This window comes from Macaca mulatta, chromosome 1 (genome assembly GCF_049350105.2).
Source record: "Macaca mulatta isolate MMU2019108-1 chromosome 1, T2T-MMU8v2.0, whole genome shotgun sequence".
NCBI lineage: Eukaryota > Metazoa > Chordata > Mammalia > Primates > Cercopithecidae > Macaca > Macaca mulatta.
Genome location: NC_133406.1, coordinates 68,065,914 through 68,082,703, shown reverse-complemented (window position 1 = coordinate 68,082,703; position 16,790 = coordinate 68,065,914). Strand labels below are relative to the sequence as shown.

Below are 16,790 nucleotides of genomic sequence, written 5' to 3'. Positions count from 1 at the left end.
GCTGCTTGATTGATCACAGGTTCACATTATTGCTAACAGGCTTCAGATTTGCCTAATCACAAGAAACACTGTGCCTGGGTGGTGACTGTCCCCAGCATTCCTTCTGGGAGGCAGACACAGTTTGTCAGTTTGCCAACAACCTGCTTTCATGAGAAACAGTTTGCTGTTTACTCATATAGCTTCCAGTGGTATACTAAGTTGATCACGACCCTCATTCTTTCAGCCTTCAACACTTGCCCACTTATCTCAGGAAAATTATTTCCCTACTTTGTTTTCCCTGTTTATTTCAGCTGTGCAGCCAGAAAGTAAATCAGAGTAGATATCTCTTAAGGGATTTATGACACAATGAAAAGGAAAAGGAAAAAGAAAAGGAAAGCTGTATATTTGGGAATATGACTGGAACCTTTTTAAAATGTCCAGGCCCTTAGAGGTTCCCAAAAAGTCTCTCAGAAAATTATCAAGTGTCCATTTCTCATGCTCTAAACAAGCATGTCCCTCTTTAGGCAGAGCTATCTGAAATCAAGGAGATTCTTACTAAAATGTGTAACTGATGCTTCTTTTCTGTTTTCATGCAGTCAGTCCTGCACCAATATTATCAGCTAAGTGGGTAGCTGTGAGATAGCCTAGAAAAGTCATCACCACTTACAGCATCATTTCTATAGAAAACAGCCAATCTATAGTGACATAGCCTGTGTTTAAGTAGCAGTCTACCTGATTAATCTACATAAATGAGATTGCACTATTGATACGTAAGAGTGATTGGGTTGTTGGGATGTGTGATGGTGAGATGTGCCTACGAACACTTTCCCAGTTTGGGAATACTGGTCAGAACTGTAAAGAAGAGAAAGTGTGGATGGTTCAGGGAAGGGAGAACAGGAGCCAAGTGGTAAGGAGTCTTAAAACATACGATTTCACGTTTAGATTTTATTTCCTGCAGAACCTCAGGCTTGCAAGCCAGTACATAAAATTATTCGAACGAAGCTCTACAAAGCAGCGCCTTGATGCTGTGGTAGACCCAAGAGGCAGGGAGGTGGATGATTTAGGCCCTTAGTGAAAGTGGAGAGAGTGCTGGAACCAAGCCACACAGACGGGGAAAAAGTAAGTTGTCCCTGGCATCAAACTAGTCCAGAAGTTGGTAGGGGGGAAAAAAGAGGAAGATAAAGAAGATAAAACAGCAACTCCAAAGCTGTAAGACAACAGGATCTCGAAGTTAAATGTTGAAAAGAGTGAGAATTTCGAGGCAAGTGAGGACACAGCGACAGAACATGCCTTTAATATTAGACATTAAAGGAAATCATAGCAAAGGTTTCCCTAGAATCAGACGGAAGGAATTCAGACTGGAGTAATAGGGAGCTTTCTCCACCTGCAAATTGGGTACAAACACCCCAAAGTTGAATATTTCAAAAAATATATTTATCTGGGAATTATAGAACTCAAGAGGGCCACAGAATAAAATCTGAGCTGTAAAATGGCAAGAATCTCTCAGCTAACAGAGCTTTTTCTATACTGGAGCTACTTACATTTGCATTTACTTTGGAATTACCCTCCACCTGCTTTCAAAGTTGCCATCTACTCTGATCCTCACAGGAGGGCTAAGCTTTTAGAGCCCTTTCAGGAATCAGAATCCTGCTTGGGAAGAAGCAGCGATCTGCCCATGGACAGAGAAGCCAGCAATGAAGCAAAAATTAGAACCAAAATTCCCAACCCCCGCTGTCATACAGGCAGAAATCCGGTTCCTTGATCTTGGAAGAAAAGCACAGCTCACCTTGCCAAACCCTGAAACATGCATAAACATAATGGCTGCAAGATGGTTTTCCCCCAGCAACTTCCAATATCATTCAAAAGTACTTTAGCTTTAATTCTGATGCAGGCAACTAATGGATTCCAACACTTCCATTTTAAATTTTTTCTGCTTTTAAATCTTGATATCAAGCACTAAATGGGCTATAACCCAATATTCACACGCACCAGAGGACTTTAATAAGACAGCTCTCATCATTAAGCTAACAATCCCCCCACACCAGCATCACCATCGTCACTTCTACTGACTAACTGCTTAATGTCCTAAACGAAGATTTCCCTCTACTGAGTTTTCTTATGCTTTAGTAATAGCTGTACTATAACAAGTACTATTTACGGATTTCCTATGCTGAAAAGGCACTTTACAAGCATTATCTCACTTAATCTTCATAACAACCCTTTGAGGTTGGTGCTTCTGATAACCTCACTTAACACAAGAGGAAACCAAGGCCCAGAAAGGATAAAGAAACCTGCCCCAAATCACATAGCTGGTAGGTGGCAAAGCTTAAATTCATACCCACTGAGTCTAACTGCAGAGCCTTCCCTCAGCCACCTCACTATTCTTAGAGTGTACTGGATTCATTTTCCAAAATCTATAATGAAATCAATCCATTAGGAAAGCCAGAAGGTAATATAAGTGGTCTAAGTGTAATAGAATTTTTAAACGTTATGCATAACATTAGACACTCTCTATGATGAAAAAAATTTTAAATCAATGAAATGTAATCAAAATACACATGAAACATCTAACTCACGTACATTCCTTAAAAGATTTACTGAAAAAGGCAAACTAAACCAAACCGATCTACCTTGTAAGTAAGAGGGGAAAGTTAGCAGTTATGCAGAGATAAGAGTAAAATTGAAATAGGTCTAAATTCAGGAACAAATGAGCACTCTGGAAACCACAAGTAATAAAAGTGAAAGAAGCACATGCCCACTGAAATGACAATGGCTTTAAAGAAAATGAAATAGTAGTGCAATATTCTAGCATATTCGCAAAAAGTGGTATGACACTTTTGCCTTTTCCAGAGTCCAATTTTCATGAAACGGAACCCCATTTTATAGACTCTAAATTACATGATTTTCTCCAAGAAAACCACCAAGTCCAGATTCCCATATCACAATTCTCTCCAAACCCGACTTCAGTTTTTTTTTTTTTCTCCTTTTTTGAGACACAGTCTTGCTCTGTCCCCCAGGCTGAAGTGCGCTGGCATGATTCCAGCTCGCTGCAACCTCCACTTCCTGGGCTCAAGCAATTCTCATGCCTCAGACTGCTGAGTAGCTGGGATTACAGGTGCACACCACCACGCCCTGCTAAGTTTTCTGTTTTTAGTAGAGATGGGGTTTTGCCATGTTGCCCAGGCTGGTCTTGAACTCCTGGCCTCGAGTGATCCTCCCGCCTCAGCCTCCCAAACTGCTGGAATTACAGGTGTGAGCCACCGTGCCCGGTCCCCACATAAGAGTCTTATAAAGACTCTTATCCTTCAACACACATAATACTAAGAGGAAATACTTCTCCAAACCCAGAAAGGTTTCACCAACACAGAAGAATGACTAGATAGACTGAAAGAGGTCCACTGGACTGGGGAAAATGTCTAATTACAGAATAGTTTAAAATACCCACTACTTCCAAACCCACACCAACATATTATGTATCAGTTATGTATTGCTGCATAAGAAACCATCACAACATGTAGTTCCTTACAACAATAAACATTTATTCTTTTTAAGGATTTTGTGGGATGTCAGTCTAGATAGTTCTGTTCATGTCCCTCCTGGGGTCACTCAGTTGTGTGTGACTTCTGTCATCACACAACTCCACTGGGGCTGGAGGGGGCCATGATGACCTCATGCACATGTCTGGCATTTGGCGCCAGCTCACACAAGGCCCCTCCCTTCTCCTCCAGGCCAGGGCTCCTCCTCTGGTAGGCTAGACTCGGCTTTTTCACAGCAGTGGGGCTTCAGGGTACCAAAAGAACAGAGGCAAGAGGTGCAACATCCCTTAAGGACCAGGCTCCAGAGTCCACAGAACACTTTATTGGTCAAAGCAAGTCCAAAACCCAGCCTGGATTCAAGGAGGAGAAAACAGACTATACTTCTTTATGGGAGGAGCAGCAAGGGTACCTTAAAAAGGGGTGAGGACACATCTGTCACACCAGGTATATTATAAAGAGTTACTCATCAATAAAATCTGGAAAATTAGTTGAAAAGATACCTTTCACAATGGATCTTTATTACATAAAATGTCACAAAGGTTGTTCCCTCCCTTCTTATATATGTAGTGAAAAAAATTAATTTTTTTCAAAATCAGTGGGATCTCTGTTGCCATTTGGTCTCATCTCCAGCCAGTTTGGGGAATTCTTTTTATAATAGCCTACTTGACCATTTCCAGTAACATTACAAGGCAGAGAAACACTGTTCCTAAGCAGCTGTTGCTTTTGTTGTTTTTGTTTTGAGACAGGGTCTCACTCTGTCACCCAGGCTGGAATGCAGTGGCATGATCACAGCTCACTGCAGCTCCAAACTCCTGGGCTCAAGCGATCCTCCTGCCTCAGCCTCCCAGGTGCACACCACTATGCCTGGCTAGCAGTTCTGATTGTTGTGTTTTCCCTTGAAATCTACCCCTGTATTTCTAAAACATACAGATTTCTAAAAAATACAGGGGTGGACTTCCTCTGCCACTAGTCCTCTCCTACCTTCTGGAACTAAAGGCATGGAGACAGCACAGTGTGATATGGTTTCAGGGATGGCTCTGGAGTCAGAATGCCAAAGATTGAATCCCAGCTTTGCTGCTTCACGCTTGTGTGACCTAGGACAAGGTGCATAACCTCTCTGAGCCTCAGTTTCCTTATCTGTAAAATACAGTAATAGCGAACCTCAGAAGATTGATGTGAGGATTAAGTTAATTTATAAAATGATAAAACAGTGCCTTAGGCATAGTAAACTCTGAAATGCTTATTTGTTGTTTTTAATGCTATTACTGTTGAGTATGCTAAAAAGGCTTTTTTATTCTTTCCAATAATACTCCTTCAAATATTTATAGATAACTAATGCCATCTACTCCATCTAAACCCTCTTCCAGACTAACATCTATGATTCCTTCAACCATTACTTCAATGACTTGGTTCCAGGTTCCTTTCTGAAACAAGGTCTCACTCTCTGTTGTTCAGGCTGGAATGCAGTGGCACAATCTTGGCTCACTGCAGTCTCAACTTCCCAGTCTCAAGCAATCCTTCCATCTCAGCCTCCCAAGTAGCCAGGACTATAGACAAAAGCCACCACACCCATTTTTTTTTTTTTTTTTTTTAAGAAATGGGGGGGGGGTGTCTCACTATGTTGCCCAGGCTGGTCTTGAACTCCCAGGCTCAAGTGATCTTCCCACCTATTCCTGCCAAAGTGCTGGGATTACAAGCATGAGCCACTATGCCTGTCCCCAGATCCTCTGCCTTACTGTCAGTTGTCTCTGTATAATACATGTACCTAAACCTGAACCCAAAGCTTCAGTTGTGTCAGTGGGAGGACAAGTCCATCACTTCTCTTCTTTCAGAAACTGCACTCAAATAATGAAATCTTAGACCCATGTCTTCATTCAACAAATACGAATGAACTTCTACTGACAACTAGGAACTGTGCTCTTTGTGAAGACAAAATATAAAGATCCCCTCTGTGGGGTCCACCAAAGATGGGTCCCCTAGAAGTGTCCATGTCCTGATCCCTGGAACTGTGAATATGTTGCCTTACACAGCAAAAGGGACTTTGCCGATGTGATTAAGGATCTTTTGATTGAGAGGTTAGCCTGGATTATCTGGGTGGGCCCGAGGTAATCACAAGGTTCCTTTTAGGAAGGAAGCGGAAGGGTCAGAGACAGAGAGGAAGTGTGAGGTGATGATGGAGGCAGAGGTTAGAGTGGTGTGCTTGGAAGATGGAGGAAGGGCTCCCGGATGAAGGAATCTAAGAGGCATCTAGAGGCTGGAAAAGGCAACGACAGCAAAAAGATTCTTCCCTAGAACCTCCAGAAGAAATGAACCCTGCTGTCATATTTTGGACTTCTGACATCCAGAACCATAAGGTAATAAATGTCTGTTGTTTTAAGCCACTGAATTTGTGTTAATTTAGTACAGGTGTAATAGGAAACTCACATGCCACCCCTGCCCTCAGTTAGTTCATGGCCTTATGGGAGGAAAGTACCTAACTGAAAGGATTTATAGAAAACAGATTGTTTTTTAATCCACTGGTCATGAACTTTTAAAACTTAAATTGGAAGAAAAGTTTTTTAATCCAGTGGTCATAAACTTTCAAAACTTAAATTGGAAGAAAATTAAATCTGAAAACAAAATTTTCTACTTAATACTCCCTTAGCTTTTATTTCCACCTCACACTGGTATCAATCTTATAATCAAACATAACTCTAAGTCTTTTTATATGAAATTCCCTTAAGCCAGATCTCTGCCATTAAAGATTGGCAAAAGGGAGTCAATTTTATAAGTCCCTAATTCAAAAAAAGCTACTGATGCGATATTGCATTCTTTCCCCCTGAAAATTCTCAACCTATTTTAAACCTTTTTAATCAGCAAGGCTCGTGCCCACCACATCTTACACTCCCCAGCCTGGGAGCATCAGAATGAACCTAACTTTTTACAAGGTTTTAAGTAAACTTTATTAAAATATACTTAAATGAAGAAAAAACCTTAAGACTTCCTTTTTACTATTTTTTATTTTTTTCTTAAACAGGGTCTCACTCTGTCACCCAGACTACAGTGCATGGCATGATCATAGCTCATTGCAGCCTCAAATTCCTGGGCTCAAGAGTGGTCCTCCTGCCTTAGCTTCAGGAGTAGCTGGGATTGCAGGCTCACATCACCACACCCTGCTATTTTTTTGGTCTTCTTTTGTTTAGAGACAGGATCTTGCTATGTTGGCCAGGCTGATTTCAAACTCCTGACCTCAAGTGATCCTCCCTCCTCAGCCTCCCAAAGTGCTGGGATTACAGGAATGATCCACCATGCCCAGCCCTTAGGGCTTTTGAGAAGTGGAAAGCCTTATGTAATTACCAAGTAATTATCACTGAGATAAAAATTGCATGCCAGGCCAGAGGTAGTGGCTCACATCTGTAATTCTAGCACTTTGAAAGGAGGAGATGGGCAGATTGCTTGAGCCCAGGGGTTCAAGACCAGCCTGGGCAACATGGCAAGACCCCATCTCTAAACAAAAACAAAAACAAAAAACAAAATCAGCCAGGCATGGTGGCTCATGCCTATAGTCCCAGCTACTCAGGTGGGCTGAGGTGATAGGATCACTTGAACCCAGGAGAGGGAGGTTGCAGTGAGCTGAGATCACACCACTGCACTCCAGCCTGGGTGACAGAGCGAGATCCTGTCTCAAAAAAGTGAAAGAACGCCTCTGAAGCCCCTTCTGCCCTTTCCTAGTCACTAACTCCATCAAAGGTGACCACTAGCCTGACTTCTACCACCATGGTTTATTTAGTTGTCTGTTTTTGAACTTCACATGAATGGAATCACATTGCACTTACTCTTTTACATCTATCTTAGTTTTGTTCAGCTTTGTGTCACAAGATTCATCCATGTTGTTATGTGAGGCAATAATTGGTTCATTCTTATAACTGTACAAATTAGTGCTTTTTGTATCCTATTCAAAAAACTTGTCCCTGGGTCATAAAGATATTTTACTTAGCTTTCTTCCAGGTGCTTTGTTTTAGCATTCACATTTAGGCATATGATGTTATCTTAATTTTTGTATATGAGATGAGGTACATAATCTAGCTTCATTTTGTCTATGTAGATAGCGAATCGACCCAGTGTCATTTACTGAGAAGACCATCTTCTCTCCACTGCCCTGCAGTGTTGCCTCTGCAGTGCCCTGCAGAGTTGCCTCTGTCATAAATCAACAGACCACAGATGTATAAGCCTGTTTATGGATTCTCTGCTCAGTTCCATAATCTGTGTAGTTTTATGCAATACCACACTGACATGACTAAATACTGATCTAGTAGCTTAGGTCCTCCAATTTTGCTCTTAAGACTGTCTGGAATTTCCAAATAAATTTTACAATCAGCTTATCACCTATTTTTGAAGAAAAAAATTTGCCAGGATTTTGATTGGGATTAGCCCAAATCTATAGATTTGCAGAGCAATACCATACCCTCTGTTATTTTAAATCTAATTTATCTCAATGCTCCAGCTTGCAAGGAGGTTTTTTTTTTTCTTTTTAATCATGAATGGGTGCTGAATTGTATCAAATAATTTTTCTCCTTTACTTCATGTATGGAGTTAAATTGCATTTGTTGACTTTTCTAGTGTTAGCCAAAGTTTACATTCCTGAAATAAATCTAACTTGGTCATGATTTATTATCCTTTTTATAGATTGCTAGATTTGACTTACCATTATTTAAGACTTATGTGTCTGTCTGTATGAGCATTTGGTCTATACTTTTCTTGTCATATCCTTATCAATTTTTAGTAACAAGATTGTGCTGGCCTCATAAATGAAACTGGAAAGTGGTTCCTCTTTAATTTTCTTAAATGTTTGGAAGTTTCACTAGTAAAGCCATCTGGGCCTGAAAATTTTGCTGTGGAAAGGTTTTTAACTACAAATTCAATGTCTTTGGTAGATATAGGACTACTCTTTTTTCTAGCTTTTGTCTTCAGTAATACATTTTATTGGAAAAAACTTGTCAATTTCATCTGAATTTTCAAATGTATTACCATGAAATTGTTCATAACATCTTAAGAGCTTCTGTCTGTGGTATATGTGATTGTAGTTCATCTTTCCTCCCTGACACTAATAACATCATCTACCACTAAGGTTAATTTCTTTTTTTTTTTTTTTTTTTTGAGACGGAGTCTTGCTCTGTCACCCAGGCTGGAGTGCAGTGGCCGGATCTCAGCTCACTGCAAGCTCCGCCTCCCGGGTTTACGCCATTCTCCTGCCTCAGCCTCCCGAGTAGCTGGGACTACAGGCGCCCGCCACCTCGCCCGGCTAGTTTTTTTTTGTATTTTTAGTAGAGACGGGGTTTCACCGTGTTAGCCAGGATGGTCTCGATCTCCTGACCTCGTGATCCGCCCGCCTCGGCCTCCCAAAGTGCTGGGATTACAGGCTTGAGCCACCGCGCCCGGCCCACTAAGGTTAATTTCTACTCGCCAAAAAAAAAAAAAAAGACAGGTAGGGTGTATACATGACACACATCCACTATTTCAGGAATATTCTCCAATGGTATTACCCACAGAAGGAGCACAGCAGGTAGATTATATAAACAATCCAGCAATGCTCTCTCAAAAGCTTTCATCAAACAGAAACAACTGTGAACCCGGGCTAAGGGGAACACTAACTGAAGGAGAAGGAAACTGCTATCAGTAATGCGCTAACAGGCCAGGTGTGGTGGCTCATGCCTGTAATCCCACCATTTTGGGAGGCTGAGGTGGGCAGATCACTTGAGCCTAGGAGTTTGAGACCAGCCTCGGCAACATGCCGAAATCCCTTCTCTACTAAAAATACAAAAATTAGCCAGGAATGGTGTTGCACGCCAGTAGTCCCAGCTGCTCGGCAGGCTGAGGTGGGAGCCTGGGAAGTTGAGGCTGCAGTGAGCTGTGATCCAGCTTGGGAAACAGAGCAAGACCATTTCTCAAAAAAAAAAAAAAAAAAAAAAAAGTGATACTCTAAGGTGGCCAGCAAGTACTTAGATGAAAACAACCACTAAGTAGGGTTGTACGTAACCCAGGATCCCCAGCCCTCCACTCCCAAGGTGTCCATAGAGAGAATTCAGCGGGATATGAGCTCAAATATCTCTATTTTCATGAATTTCTGGTTGAAAATTAGCATTTCATTGGATTATAGATGTGGACAACAAATCACAGTAGTAAGAGCAGTTCCGGCCAGATATGTTGGAATTACGCCTGTAATTCCAACACACTGGGAGGCCGAGGTGGGCAGATCACTTCAGGTCAGGAGTTCAAGACCAGCCTGGCCAACATGACGAAACCTTGTCTCTACTAAAACTACAAACTTAGCCTGACATGTTGGTGAACATCTGTAATCCCAGCTACTGGGGTGGGTGAGGCATGAGAATTGCTTGAACTCGGGAGGTGAAGGTTGCAGTGAGCCGAGATTATGCCACTGCACTCCATCTTGTGTGACACAGTGAGACGCTGTCTCAAAAAACCAGAAAATCATGGTAGTAAGAGCAGGTCTGATGACTGTCACCAGGAAAAGTCAGATACTTTCATACCACAGATACTTTCATACCACAGTGTAGCTTTTGAAAATACTACAAAATACCATTTACGTGGGCATCACTACTTTGAAATTACAGGAGTTATTTGCTACTGCACTGAATTTGTTTTTACTTTTTAATAAAAGTTACTTACTATATTAATAAAGAAGTACATATACTCATAAATTTGGAGCTTTTTTAGTTTTTTCACTTTATTATTTAAGAAACAGGGTCTCACTCTGTCATGCCAGCTAGAGTGCAGTGGCCTGATCATAGTTCACTGCAGCCTTGACCTCCTGGGCTCAAATGATCCTTCCTCCTCAGCCCCTCAAGTTGTTGGGACTACAAGTGATGCTAGCACTGGGGAGTGGCTGCAAATACAGATTAGCATTAACAGAGAGGTTTGACTACACAGAGACCATAATAAATCAATTGCTTGCAGACTCATATCAAAATCCTATCAGTGAGTGTCAAGCAACAAGCTGCGTCTGGTGGCAGGCTTTATAATGGCAAGTAAGTTGATGTACTTCCACTGTACAACCGCATCCGTGGGCAGGCTTTAATCAGAATCTGACACCTATTTTAGTCCACTCATGGCCCGCCCATTATTTTATTTACCACTTCCAGCTGTGCCTGTTTCCTACGCTGCACATTTGTCTCAGTCACAGTTTTGGTAAGCCCACAAGTTAACCCTAGCCAAAATGAGAAAAAACAAACATCACTGGTAAGCTTCTTTGAAAAGGGGGAAAGACCCAATGATGAGACAGAAGACGCTAAGACTGCCAACAAAAAGAAAGCTGCGTTTAAAAGAAAATACCAGGAGTCAAACTCAAATTACAGGTTCATTGCAACAGGTGATTCACATTCTCCAAACCCACTTTGTATAACATGTGGCTACTGGCTATCCAATGAAGCCATGAAACCTTCAAAACTGCTTCACCACATAGAGACCAAGCACCCTGCATTAAAAGACAAACCTTTGGAGTGTTTCAAAAGAAAAAACATAAGCACAAAGAACAGAAGCAATTATTGAAGGCTACCATTTCATCAAATGTGTCTGCAATGAGAGCATCATTCTTAGTGGCTAACCATATTGCTAAAGCTAAGAAGCCCTTTACTATTGGTGAAGAGTTGGTCCTGCCTACTTCTAAGGACATTTGTTCTGAACTTTTAGGAGAGGCTGCAGTTCAAAAGGTGGCATGTGTTCTTCTCTAGCAGCATAACTAGGCGAATTGAAATAGCAGAAGATATTGAGGCACAATTGTTAGAGAGGATTAATGAGTCACTGCAGTGCGCAATCTGGATTGACTAGTCTACCAATGTTGACAAGGCAACAATGCTTGTTTTTATGTGATACGGTTTTCAGGAGGATGTGCATGAGGATGTTAGATGCACGAGGATGTGTCACTTGCACTTTTGTTGCTAACCAACACCACAGCTGCACAACTATTCAAGTCTTTGAATGATTACCTATCAGGAAAACTGAATTGGTCATTTTGGGTAGTATGTGCATGAGCAGAGCGACTGCTACGGCTGGTTTCACTACTCAGGTCAAAGAGGTCACTTCTGAATGAGTCTATGCACTGTGACATCCATAGAGAAGTGCTGGCTAGCCGGAAAATGTCACCTGAACTTAACAACGTTTTGCAGGATATGATTGAAATTATTAACCACATTAAAGTACATGCCCTTAACTCACATCTGTTCACGCAGCTTTATGAGATGGATGTAGGGCACACACATCTTTTATACACAGAAGTGGGATGACTAAAGATAGATCACTGGCCAGAGTTTGAGTTATGAGGGCCACTCCAGGGATTTCTTTTAGAAAAACAGTCACCACTGGCAGCACATTTCACAGAAGGGGTTGCAAAACTTGCTTACTTGCTTACCTCCTCAATGAACTCAATCTGTCCCTTCAGGGGAGAACTGTGTTCAAGTCAACAGATAAATGGCTGCACTCAAAACCAAACTGGAATCATTGGGGCGACAAGCGAACACGGATTTCTGACATGTTTCAAACATTAGCAGAGATTTTGAAAGAGACTAAGTCAGGGCCTTCTCTCTCCCAGCTGGTGCATGATCACCTATCTCAGCTTTCAAGAGTTTGAGCATTACTTCCCAACTACAAGAGACCCACGAACTGGGAAGGATCCTACACCCATTTGTGAATAAGCCAGATGAATTGACTTTGTCCATGCCAGAAGAGGACCAGCTGCTTGAGATCGCAAATGATGGGGCCCTAGAAGTACGTTTGAGACGACTTCACATCTCCGTACATTCTGGATTAAAGCCAAGGCGAAACATCCTGAGATTGCCACAAAAGCACCAAAAAGCCTGCTTCCATTGCCAACATCCTATCTTTGTGAAGCAGGGTCTTCTGCAGTGACAGCAACCAAAATGAGACTATGGAGTAGACTGGACATAAGCAAACAGACTTTGCGTGTCAATGTCTACCAACACCATCAGATGGGACCGCCTAGTTGCAGGAAAACAAGCTCAGGGGTCCCACTGATTCTACTCTATGGTGAGTTGTATTCATTGTATATTACAATGTAACAATAGAAATAAAGTCCACAATAAATGTAATGCAGGGGGGGCATGGTGATTCACATCTGTAATCCCAGCACTGTGGGAGGCCAAGGAGAGGATGGCTTGAGTTCAGGAGTTCGAGTTCAGGAATTTGAGACCAGCCTGGTTGACGTGGTGAAATCCTGTCTCTATTAAAAATGCAAAAATTAGCCGGGTGTGGTGTCGCACACCTGTAAGCTACTCTGCAGGCTGAGGCACGAGAATTGCTTGATCCCGGGAGGTGGAGGTTGCAGTGAGCTGGTATCGTGCCACTGCACTCCAGCCTGGGTGACCCAGCAAGACTATCTCAAAACAAATAAACAAAATAAATGTAACGCGCTTGAATTATCCCAAACCATCCCCACTCCCCCGGTCCATGAAAAAATTATTTTCCATGAAACCGGTCCTTGGTGCCAGAAAGGTTGGGACCACTACTTTAGGGAACACTTCCCGCTGGGCCAGGTCCATCTGGAAGCTGGGGGTGCAGTTAAGGCCCATGCTCGCAAATTCGTGATGCTACCTACAGAGCTCCCAACATCTGGCCACCCACAAAAATGGCTGCTCCCTCCAGAGACTTGACTTTCACCCTAGGTTCATCCATCTAACCTACTCCCAAGGAGGGGACAAAGTAAACAGCAGATAAAGCACAGGCGTTGATCCAAAAGAGGAGTCCAAAACCCAGCCCTGACATGTACTAGTCTGCAGCTTTGGCTCCCCTCCAAGGCTTTCTCTATCCCACTGTGAAAAGCTATACCACCACCTATCTTTCCCAGTTACTGTAAGGTTTAGAAATAATGTATCTAAAGCACCTAACAAGCACATAGTCTCCTTAAATTAACATTAATGGAATCTCTCAGGTCAGAGCTGTCCTTATCAAACACTTATTCACAATTAAGGACTGACTGGCAACCAGAAAGGAGGGAGAAAAATCACAGGGAAAATGGAACATGAGGAATGGAAGGGGGAAAAAATCATTCCTCAAAGTCTCCTTCAATTAACTACCACTTCTTCAATGAAGCCTTCCCTCTCTTCTCCTTGCGTTCCCATAGCACTTAATCACATTGAAATCGGTCCTTAGCTCTGAGAATGAATGAGATGCCAGGCGCAGTGGCTCACGCCTGTAATCCCAGCACTTTGGGAGGCCGAGGCGGGCAGATCACCTGAGGACAACAGTTCGAGACCAGCCTAGCCAACATGGTGAGACCCCCGTCGCTACTAAAAATACAAAATTAGCCGGGCTTGGTGGCGCATGCCTGTAATCCCAACTACTCAGGAGGCAAGGCTGGAGAATCGCTCGAAACGGGGATGCGAAGGTTGCAGTGAGCTTAGATTGTGCCATTGCACTCCAGCCTGGGCGATAAGAGCCAAACTCCGTCTCAAAAACACAAACAACAACAAAAACAGAAAGAGACAGAGAAGCAATGTCTCACTCCCACATAATGCAAGCCTCCGAGGATGCCAAATGCCCTAGCTCTACAACCTTGATCCAAGAGCAACGAACACAGGTAGTAACACATTTTTTAACACAATGCTACCCGTAAAGCACCTCTGGTGAGGATTGGGGGGAGGGGTTTTCCGCATAAAGACCTGTCACCTGAAGGTTAGACTCAGAACAGAGGAAGGAAACTGAGTCCTGAAGACAGAACGCAAAGGAAGTCTCTAACTTTAGAGTCCCTGGAGTCACAGCAGGCAGGCAGGCAGGCGCACCGCTGATACTGCCAAGGGGACCAGAGTTCGCAACTCCCCGCAGCAGTGCCGGAAGCTGGGGACGAAGCCAAGGAGAGAGGACGCCAGCTGGGCCGTGCGCGGACATGTCCCGGCGCCCAGATCCCCGCCTTTGCCCGGGCGCACTGAGCGCGCGGCCCCCGCCGCTTTTGTCTCCTTCGCCCGACCGGGAACTTCCTCTGTCCCGCCCTCGGGCGCGCACACGGAAACTGGGGTAGGAAACGGAAAGCGTTTTGTGCATTTTTTTTTTTTAACGAAGTAAACTGACGCAGAAAATTCACCATCTAACCTCCCCAGGACCCCCTACGGTCACCAGTTACCAACCTCCGGGCTGTCCCGGGCGGCGGCGACGGCAACGTTCACGCGAGCCGCGAGTTCCCAACACCCCTCTTTCGGCACTTCCGAGTCCCAGCGACATCGGCGGCGGCTGCGGGCTTCCCCGGGACGCCACCCTCTTTCCCCCGGAGCTGCCCTTTGGAGGAGTAGTCCAGCGCGCGTCCTCTGAGCACGCCCCTGCCGCCGTGCCCGCGCGCCCTCCGCGCCCGGCCTCGGGAACCCGCGGCGCTCCCGGAGCGGTGGCGAGCAGGCCGTGCTGCCGCAGGGGGACTGGCCACAGAGCGGCCTGCCTCTCCGAACCGCGTGTGCCCCGCCGGCGGCCCGGGACCCCTAGCCCCGCTCACCCCTCGGCTGCTGGTTTCCACTGACCCTGGCGTGTATATCTCTCCCCCCACCTGTATGTTCATTGCAGGTGTGGGGCTGCCTGCAAGTTAATTGCAGAGTGGAAGTCACCTGAAACTCGAGGTGGGCCTTCATTCCAACACCAGTGGTCCCCACCTACGTTTTGTAGGCGAAAGGAAGGTAGTTCGGTGCGGTGGAAAGAGGGCGGGCTTTGCAGCCCTGGCAGTTTCGAGGGCTTGCTGTGTGAACTTAGCCCCTGTGAGCCTCCCTGTCCACCTCTGTAAAACAGAAATAAACTTCCCTGCTTTTCCTTGTAAATTAGAGTGAAGATCAAACAGAATAAACTTTATGAATTGTAAAACAACTTACAGAGATCACTACTGCAAAATGGGTACGAAGATTTTGATTGAGTTGTGAAGAGTGAAAGATCTGAAGATGCCCCAACGGGGTGTAATTGGCACGATGTTGCTGCTCGGAGGCCTCCAAACCTGAGCCAACAGACAGGCTTGCCAGAGTTCTACAGACTTATTTCAGCATACTCACCTGGCTCTCCTTAAAACCTCGGGCTTCCCGATCCCTCCCCAAACCAAATGAATCAGACTGTCCATGGCAGGGGCGGCTCAGGTGGTTCTATGATAAGGTAAAAGTGGATAACTCTGCCCTAGGCAGCAGGGAAATGCGGAAGCTGTGCTCTCAGAAATTTCATCTAGCAGTCATTGTAATGGTCGAGAGGATTATTTTAACGATTGTAGAATTCTCCAGGAAACCAGAGTATGAACTCTCCAAGAGCTGGAGCCATCTTTTCTTTCTGCTTTCTCCCAACCCACCCACCCCAAAATCTAGTACAGAATGGTGTTCAGTAAGCAGGTGTTAGTAAACTAGCCCCAAATAGGAGTGCCAGATTTAACAAATAAAAATACAGCATACTCAATTAAAATTGAATTTCAGGCTGGGCACGGTGGCCCACACCTGTAATCTCAGCACTTTGGGAGCCGTAGCAGGAGGGTCGCTTGAGGCCAGGAGTTTGAGACCAGCCTGGCCAACATGGTGAAACCCCCTCTCTACTAAAAATACAAAAATTAGCCGGGTGTGGTGGCCTGCGCCTGTAATCCCAGCCACTTGGGAGGCTGAGGCATGAGAATCGCTTGAACCGGGGAGGCAGAGGTTGCAGTGAGCTCAGATAGCACCACTGCACTCCAACCTGGGTGACTGAGCCGGACTCTGTCTCAAAAAATAAGTACATAATTTCAGATGAACAATATGTAACTTTTTAGTATCACTATGACCCATGCAATATTTGAATATACTTGTGTTTAAAAAAAGAAAAAAGTACTTACAGGAAGCTTGTAATCCCAGCACTTTGGGAGGCCAAGGTGAGCAGATAACTTGAATCCAGGAGTTTGAAACCAGCCTGGCCAACATGATGAAACTCCATCTCTACCAAAAAAAAAAGAAAGTTTATCTGAAATTCAAATTTACATCCTAGGTATCTGAAAATCAAATTTAACTGGGTATTTTATCTGGCAACTCTAGATCCAAGGGTTTGGCAGAGGGAGTGGTGGAATAAGAACTCAACTCAGGTAGTGTCAGACTTAGAGACAGGGATGTGATAACAGCTCCTACATAATTTCTAAAAGATGCTGTTGTTAATATAGGTTCAGTGTGATTTAACCCCTATCTATAAACACACTTCAAATTCACCAGAGAACACAAAGGAGATAAAGGTAGATTTAAACACAGGCAATCAGAAACATCAATTAAATAAAAATAGCCAAAAATTATGTGTGTA

General features: G+C 43.9%; 1 protein-coding gene across 8 annotated transcripts in view; it reads right to left on the bottom strand.

Annotated features, from left to right (window-relative positions):
- HHAT (hedgehog acyltransferase) overlaps positions 1 to 15,251 on the bottom strand; it is a 348,893-nt gene extending 333,642 nt beyond the window's left edge. For 7 of the 8 annotated variants that reach the window (XM_015117485.3, XM_077937224.1, XM_077937243.1 and 4 more), the window contains exon 1: positions 14,648 to 14,761. Coding sequence is in view for 1 of the 8 variants with exons in the window: in XM_015117501.3 (XP_014972987.3) it covers positions 14,648 to 14,741 (94 nt within the window). In the remaining 7 variants the exon portion in view is untranslated. Of the gene's footprint in view, positions 1 to 14,647; positions 14,762 to 15,112 lie in introns of those variants that run through there. The other variant, XM_077937214.1, reaches the window with a different exon arrangement.
- Positions 15,252 to 16,790: the final 1,539 nt, after the last annotated feature.